Here is an 8,235-nt window from a genome sequence, read left to right on the forward strand (position 1 = left end):
TGGAGGTAATGGTGATGGCAATAGTAGAGATGATAACAAAGGTTGGTGATGGTGGAGGTGCTAGAATGAAGAGATGGGGGTTATAGTAACAGTGGAGGAGGGATGGGGGCAGACGAGGTGGTGGGGGTGTTATGTTAACGGAAGAAGAGGTGGTGGTGGAGTTGGAGGTGAAGATGTGGGTGGTGGTGAGGGAGGAAGTGAGCGTGAACAGGGTGGTGGTGCTCAGGCCACCAGATGTGGGAGGAAATTTTGAACTTACCCTGCCTAGCCCTCTGACTCCTATTTTACAGATGGGAAAACTGAGGCCCCCAAGAGTACTTGGCTTCTGTTGCAATCCTGGAAGTGATGGGAGACAGATCCAAGTCCCTGGAAGCAGTCCTAGGGCTCAACCATCTGGGCTGAGACAGGGGCATCAATGTCCTTGAGAAACCAGGCAAATGTCATGCAAATAAGTATTCAAAGGGCTCCTCTGCCCCAGTGGGGCAGCCAGGATCTCCACCATGTCCCCTCCCTGAGCTCAGATCCTTCAGGGGACTTTGTTTCTGTCTCTGCCACTGATTTACTTGAAGAGTCACTCAGATTCCTGGTCTGTGTAAGGCAGATAAAAACAGTAGATACCTCCAAGATTGCTGTAAGAATTCAACAAGATAATACATCTGAAGAGTTTAGCACAGAGCCTGGCACAAGCAAGCTCTCAGTAAGGGCAGCTTCCCTGGAGTTACCACCATCACCACCACTACCACCACCACAATCATCATCATCATCATCATCATCCCCATCATCATCATCTATTCCAACCTGCCCATTTGGAGGATGCTGAAACTGAGGCCCAGCATAGTTGCATTCCTGGGTCGGGGGGAAGGAAAAGGGGCTCTGAGACCCAGACATGGCCTTGCTAGGGGAAGGGGGCAGGGGGCGGACCTTGGCTGAGAAGAGAACAGGGTAAGAGCTATATTTGAGCTCCTGGTGTGATGACTAAGGAGGTTGATAACAGGCTCTGGGGCTCAGGGTGGCAGGCTGGGGGCAGCTGCCAGGGAGAACCACCCCCCTGGAGGTGGCTGTCTCCGGAGACACCTCCTGGCTCCCTCCCTTCCCTCGCTCCTGGGGGTAGGGGGTGGTGTACTGAGCCAGAGAGTACACCTTTTCCTGCCCCACCCTAGAAATCTTAGTGCTACCCTCCAGGCTGTTCGGGTCAGGGATAGGAAAGGAGGTGGTTGATGGGTTATCTCAGTTACTCTCCATAGTAACCCTGTGATGTTGGTAATAAGATCCCCATTTGACAGAGGAAGAAACTGAGGCCTAGGGATTACACAGCCAGCAGGGGACAGAGCATGGGGTTCCCAGGGAGATGGTGGATAATTCTCCCCCACAGAGGTTCCTGTTGAACCTATTCTTTGAAGGAGAATCTGTATTGCCAAACTGAAAAGAGAAGAAACACCCCGGCAAGCAGAGGGAGCAGCAGGTGCAAAGGTATGGAGCATGAAAGGTTCCGGCTGTGAAAGGATGCAAACTCTGGACACGTGCCCTCATGGCCCTTTGGCTCAGAGTAAATCCCCCAGAAGTAGGGAAGGGAGAGAGAGACGTGCTTCTTCCTCTTTCCTCTTCCTCTTCCTCGATCCACCTGCCAGGGGCACCTGAGGATGGTAATGGTACAGAAGGGTCTGTCCTCTTCGTTTTGCTCGCTGGTCACCTGTGAGGGAGGTCACACTGTGGCCACTAGTTGAGAAATGTTTTGAGACATAGAGGGTGCTACAGGGTAGTGTGGGAAGGTGGAAGAGGTAAGCATCAAGGAGGGCTTCCTGGAGGAGAAAGTATACAGGACCTGGAGGAGCATTTTTCCTCCCAGGGCTTCACTCCAGAGTTCCTTATTGGTACCAACTGCCACATGTTATATCACTCTCCCCTTGTTCTCACCTCTGGGGCAGGTGTCATCCTCACCTCCCATTCTGCTCCTCAGGAATGGGTTCAAGGAGGAGGAGTGACTTTCCCAAGGTCACACAGCTGGAGCCTGAGCTCAAACATCCTTCCTTCCTCTCCTCAGCTTCCCCTCCTCCCAGTCAGGCTGGCACCCGCTGTCAGCTGCTCTGAAATGAATGGCTATTTTTATTCTGGTTTGAGGGGATCTCGGGCAGCAGAGCCATGTAGGTTAGAAGGCTCTAGGACAACTGGCTTCAGCAGGCAAAGAGAGGTTTACTGCAGGGACAGAAGCTTGCCTGGGGGCTCTCCTTTCTTGCATGCTGACCTGCCCTTGGTGCCCAGGTCTCCAGAAACTTCTATATTGGAGCTCAGAACAGAGCACAGAGCCAGACTAAACCCTAGCCCTGGGTCCAGATCCAGCTTGAGCCTTAATCTTGGTGTTAACTGAGCCCCGATCCCACACTAAGACTGAGCCTCTACCCCAGCTCTAGATTGAGCCTTGGTTCTGGTCAAGTACTGAGCCTGATCCAAGCCTGACCTAGCCTGATTCCAACTGGAGACCTCAATTCTGGACCCAGATCGAGCGCTGATCCTAGCTTAAGACTGAGCCACAGTCACAGACTGAACTTTAACCCTGGTTTGGACTAACCCTTGATTTTAGACTGAGCCCCAAGCCCAGGTCTAGACTGAGATCCAAGTCTGGTCATTAACTGAACCTGGTGGCAGACTGAGCCCTGATCTTGGTCACAGACTAAGCCCTGAATCTAATCATTGACTGAACGCTGGTCTCAAACTGAGCTCTGACCCTGGGTCACACAACTCTGGTCACATACTAGTCCCTGACCTCAGACTGTGCACTGAATCTGGTCAAAGGCTGAGCCCTGAACATAGTCACAGACGGAGACCAAATCCCAGTCACTGACTGAGCCCTGACTCCAGCCCCAGACTCAGTTCTGAACCTGGGCATAGGCTAAGGACAGACCCTGACCTTGTCTGAGCCTGGTTTTATCACAGACTAAACCCCAAACCCAGCCCCACCTGAGCAGGGCTGCTGGCCTAGATTACAAACTGCCCCATAAAGGCATGGATTATGAGCAGAGATCTGTTCTGGGAGATCCTGAGCCTCCCATGACTGCTGATGCCGGAATGTTCCTGGTACTGTTGTGGCCAGTCACTACCATCAGTTCCACTAGCTGGCTAGTCGACACTCAGCAGCCCAGGCTATGGCCCCTCCAGGACACAGAGTCCAGGTTAATGCAATGAGGGTGGTTTGGTGGCACCTGTCCAGTGAACAGTGTGGGCCCATGGGGTGCTGAGGTTTGGCTCTGTCAGCAGAAAAGCCATGGGCTCCACGGGGCCTCTGGATTCAGCCAATCTGAGGCCCTTGCTGGGGTGTGGGGTGGGGTAGAGGGAACCCATGGCATATGACCCATTCTTTTTGTTAACAAATATTACTGTTTGTGTTTAGGTAACACATGTTTATTATAGAAAACACAGAAAAATATTGTAAAGGAGAAAAAAAATTCACCTATAATTTCATCTACCAAGAGATGACCATTTTGACTTCTTGGGTTGTTTCCTTTAGATTATGGTTTTTGGTGAAGGCGTATGTATTTATATATACATATTTTATAAAATCCATTGGCTACTCTGTTGCCGCCATACATCCATTGCAGCTCATATCCTTGACAATCTTCAGGAATGGGTCCCAACTGGTTAAGCCAGGGAGCATTTGCATTTCCCCAGACACTTGATTAGATCATGGATGGACCTAGTGAGATATAAGGAGACTTTTGCTGGGGGTTTTGGGAAAGAAAGCTTGTTTTCTCTCCTGAGAAGTTTACCAAAAAAAAAAAAAAGATTTCCCCTTGCTTAGATATGAATGAAGAAGTCTGTGGTGGTACTGGTTACTACCGGCAGCCATCTTGACACCATGAAGGTAATTGGGCTAATGATAAGCTGATGTTATAGAAGCAGAATGGAAAGAGATCAGGTCTTGGTGACTTTACCAACCAGATCAAACCTCACCTGAAGCCCTCCCTGCCTGGACTATTTTGTTATTTGAGCTAACAGATTCCTTTCATTGTTTAAGCCAGTTAAACTTGAGGTTTCTCTGACTTGCAGCCCAGAGCATAGCAACTCCCAGCTGATATTACTGTTTCATAGCTTTTTAAAAAAATTTAATACCATAACTATGAACATTCTCCATGTCATTCAACAGTATGCTGCATCATTTTAAACAATTGCTTGGTTCTCTACCCTAAGGAGGTATCACCATTTATTTAACTCATCCCCTGCTGTGACATGCTTCTGTCTTCTCTCCAGTTTTTCACCATGATAAACAGTGTCTTGATAAACATCTTGACCTAACAATTGATTCCCTCTCTGAAGATTACTTTGGGTCAAATTCTGAGAAGTGGAATACTGGGTAGAAGAAATATTTTTAGGGTTTTGATTTACTGTGTCAAATTGCCTTTCAGAAAGCTTGGATGAATTCCCACTTCCACTGCAGTAAATAGAGTGTTAGACATAGCCTGTCATTTCAATAATCTGGATAGAACCAATTATATTTACTGTGTCCTCATGCATTTATAGAGAATGGATATTAAATAACAGCCCTAAGTCTATTATTATTATATCTTCACAATCAAGTCAGTGAATGGGAGGTAGCAGGGTATGAACAAAGGGCAGAACTGACTTTTCCATTAGGCTCAGTGTCTAGGGCCCATCATACTTTTAGGGGTCCACAAAAATATTTTAATTTTAACTTCCTTTAAAATCGGAAGAAAAAAATGAATAAGTAATCATGAATCCAGCCTGGATTACATTCATTTTATTAAATCAAAGCAGTTGTAAAATCCAATTTTTAATATATGTTTTTTAATAAAGGAAGGGGCCCAGGAAGGCAAAACTGGTCATAATGCAGCCTTGGTTTGATGTTGAGGAGGATTCTGAGTCCCAGGCTAGATTCGGTGGGAAAGAGCATTGTGATCAATGTGCTGTGTCTGCCTTAGGCTTGAAGAGAGGAAGTAGCATGCTGATCTAGTTATCTTTGTCTTGGTGAGATGAACACAGGCATGTTTTAGGTTCAAATCCCAGATCCACAACTTAATTGTTTTACCTTTCTGAGTCTGTTACCTAACTTGTAAAACGGAGTTCATGGGGCCATTCTGAGGTACCGTGCCAGGTACTGTTCTAAAGAGCTTTCTAATGTGTATTAACCCTTTTATCCTCCCAGCACTGACGTAATATTCCCATCGCCACACGTGTGCTCAGGAAATTGAAATCCAGATCGGAATTTCATCCAGAGAAATAAAAAACACAAAAAAGGATTCCCCAGGCCTCAGTTTCCCCATCTTCAAATCGGGTGTCTGACCCAGAAACTCGCGTGTCCGTCCGCATCCCGCCCGCGCCCCCTGCCGGCATGAGGGGGCACTGCCTGGCCGCATCCTGTCGGAGCGTCCATGCTCTCTGTCAGCAGAGGGAGGGTGGACACTCTCGGGGCTGGGAAAGTAAAGGGCTGAGGGCCAGAGAGGAGCCCAAACCCCGCCGGGAGAGCGCGGGCGGCCCCCACGCAGGCCCTGGGCGGAGACCGAGAGCTGGGGGCGTGGTCCCTAGCGGGGTGGGACCTCAAGCAGGGACCTGGCCAGCTCGCGGGCCCAGACGTGGCGCAGTGGCCGGACGGTTCACCTCTAGCTTGCGGATCATCTTCGGCCGGGTTTCAATGCGCCTCCCGCTGCTTTCGCCGCCTCTGCTGCTGCTCCTCGCGGCAGTCGCGGCCGCCACCACCGCCTTCCGGCCCGACTGGAACCGTCTACACGGCCTGGCCCGAGGCCGGGTAGAGGTGAGTGCGGCGGCCCCCAGGCTAGGCACCACCGACCCCTAACCCCGTGGCCCCTTGGCTTTGGAATCACCGCCCGTTCTGACCCAGGACCCTCCCGACTCCCATGTCCCCCTCGGCACCAGGACTGTCCCTCCCACTCCCCAGCCCCAGAACGCCCCAGCACCCACCGTGGAAGCCCGAGACCACCGATCTTGAGGCCTGGAAATCTGAAACCCTCCCCAGTTCCCCATCCGGCCAGACATTGGGCCCCAGACACATTGGCCCTGTCCCCTAACTTCTTCCGGCCTATGACTTTCCCAAATCTGTCCTCTGGAGTCCAACCTCCCATCCCCCCATCACTTCTCTTTTTCCTGGAATTCCTCCCCACCCCAGTTCCGGTTGGTCTCACTCCCTTTGCCTGGGAGACAGGAGACTTTCTGGGAGCCTCCCTGCCACCTGGCTGGGAACTGCCTTACCACTCTTACTCCTCAGCAATCCCCCCACCCTCCCCTGCCATGAAATGCCCCACCAAAGTCCCTGTGTAACTTGGATCATCACAGACCCTCTCTGGGCCTTGGTTTTCTGCCTGAAAAAAGCTAGGGGGGTGGCGAGGGCGGGGAGGAGGGAGGACTAGAATGGTAATTCTGGGGTCTGGACTCCCCTTCAGGGAGTACAGGGAGGGGCCCTCCCAGCCTCCTTTGTTGGGGAAGCAACCAGATGGTCTGTAGGGCTAGGCTGCAGGTGGCAGGGAGAGCCAGCTCTGCACCGGATGAGGTAGGGACCAGATGGTAGGTGTCTCTAATAGGGCCTCTCAGGGAAGTTCTGAGCTGTTTCCTTCTGGTCTGCCTCCACCCTGAGGTTCTAGGGGCCAAAGACCAGGTCCAGGTCTCTATGGCCTGAGGGGGTAGGGTGATCATTTCTCTTGGGCATTGGGCATGGGTCAAGAGTCAGTAAGTTGTGCAGGCAAGAGCCCCAAGGCTGGTAAGTTTCCTTTGGGTTTCTGGTCTTGCTCCTCTTTTCCTCTGGTGTGGGTGGGCCTCGGCTTTCCCATCTGTACAGAGTTCCTCCTTCTACCCACAAGGGGCCTCCACTTCCACATCTTAGGAACTGCTGTTCCAGGGAGTAATTCACAGCTCAATCCAATGCCCAGCTGGGGAATGAGGGTGAGGGTAGATGTGTTACTCCTGACCTATGCCATTTTGTTCCCCTCCAGACATGTGGGGGATGACAGCTTAATCGCCTGAAGGAGGTGAGTTTGAAGGAAGGGATCCCCAGTTCTGTCCCCCCTGAGCCTCTTTGGGGGTGGGCAACATGGTCCCAATGACCGGGTGGGGAAGGTTCCCTGGGCTGGGAGTCAGGAGCCTACACCTTGCTTGCTGTGTGACCTCACTGGGCTTCAGTTTCCTGTTGGTACCTGGAGATGGTTGGGGTCTGATGTTCTGGTTCCTCCCCAGGTGAAGGCCTTCGTCACCCAGGACATCCCACTCTAGTATCCTCCTTCTGTTCTTGGGGAGGGAGAAAGGGGAGGGTATCTGCAAGAATCTCCTTCCACTTAACTTCACAGATAGGGATGACAAATGGTCTTCAACTAACAAGTGGGATTGATTGATAGTGGCTGCCCAGCGAATTCTGAGGTGGTCTTGGATTGGCAAGAGAAATTGACTAGTGATGACTGCCACAGACACCGGCACAGAGAGGAGACCCCCTTACTTCTTCGAACCCTAATTTCCTCACGTGTAAATGGGTATCCCTGCCCTGCTTGGGCAGACGAGGTAGTGTTCACATCGGCAAGTCCCCAGGAGACCCCACCTGCCTCCGCCCACCACTACCCACCTTAACACCATCTCCAGCCACAACCTGGTAATGAAACACCTCCCGGGGGCCGACCCGGAGCTCGTGCTGCTGGGCCAACGCTTTGAGGAACTGGAGGTGAGGCCTGGGTAGGTGGACAGTGGGGAGGAGGGGCGAGAGGCGGGGCCCGGCGCGCTGACCCCGCCCCTCTTCTGCTTCAGCGAATCCCACTCAGCGACATGACTCGCGAGGAGATCAACGCGCTGGTGCAGGAGCTCGGCTTCTACCGCAAGGCGTCGCCCGACGAGGCTGTGCCCCCAGAGTACCTGCGGTCGCCCGCTAGGCCCGCCGAAGGCGCTCCTGACCGCGCTGACCTGTAGGTCTGGGGACGCGGCACCACCCTGCCTGAGCCCTGGGGACAGAATGAAGCGCTCAGCGGCCCGGGAGCACCACCCTCGCTGAGGGCCGACGCCCAGTCCCCGAGCCAGCAGGGATGGAGTTGCGGGGGTCCCTCCTAACCCTCTTTCTTCCCTTCCCAGCTCCACTAAATCCCCTTCCGCCTTCAGCGAGACTCGACTCCTTCTTTGATGCGGGCGGGTGAGGAATAAGAGCTCCCCGAATACCCATAGGAGACCGCGCATCCCCAGCTGCCTGGCTGCCAGAGTGGGGACGTGGGCACACCTTACCCAGCTGCCCTCCATTCA

General features: G+C 52.5%; 1 protein-coding gene across 1 annotated transcript; it reads left to right on the forward strand.

Annotated features, from left to right (window-relative positions):
* Nucleotides 1-5,396: 5,396 nt before the first annotated feature.
* SELENOM (selenoprotein M) lies at nucleotides 5,397-8,096 on the forward strand. The gene is made up of 5 exons (XM_067700226.1): nucleotides 5,397-5,761; nucleotides 6,954-6,989; nucleotides 7,195-7,229; nucleotides 7,591-7,669; nucleotides 7,753-8,096. The coding sequence occupies exons 1-5, from the start codon at nucleotides 5,642-5,644 to the stop codon at nucleotides 7,909-7,911; spliced, it is 429 nt and encodes a 142-aa protein (XP_067556327.1). The 5' UTR covers nucleotides 5,397-5,641; the 3' UTR covers nucleotides 7,912-8,096.
* The last annotated feature ends 139 nt before the right edge of the window (nucleotides 8,097-8,235 follow it).

The sequence above is a fragment of the Pseudorca crassidens genome, chromosome 12 (genome assembly GCF_039906515.1).
Source record: "Pseudorca crassidens isolate mPseCra1 chromosome 12, mPseCra1.hap1, whole genome shotgun sequence".
Taxonomy (NCBI): Eukaryota; Metazoa; Chordata; class Mammalia; order Artiodactyla; family Delphinidae; genus Pseudorca; species Pseudorca crassidens.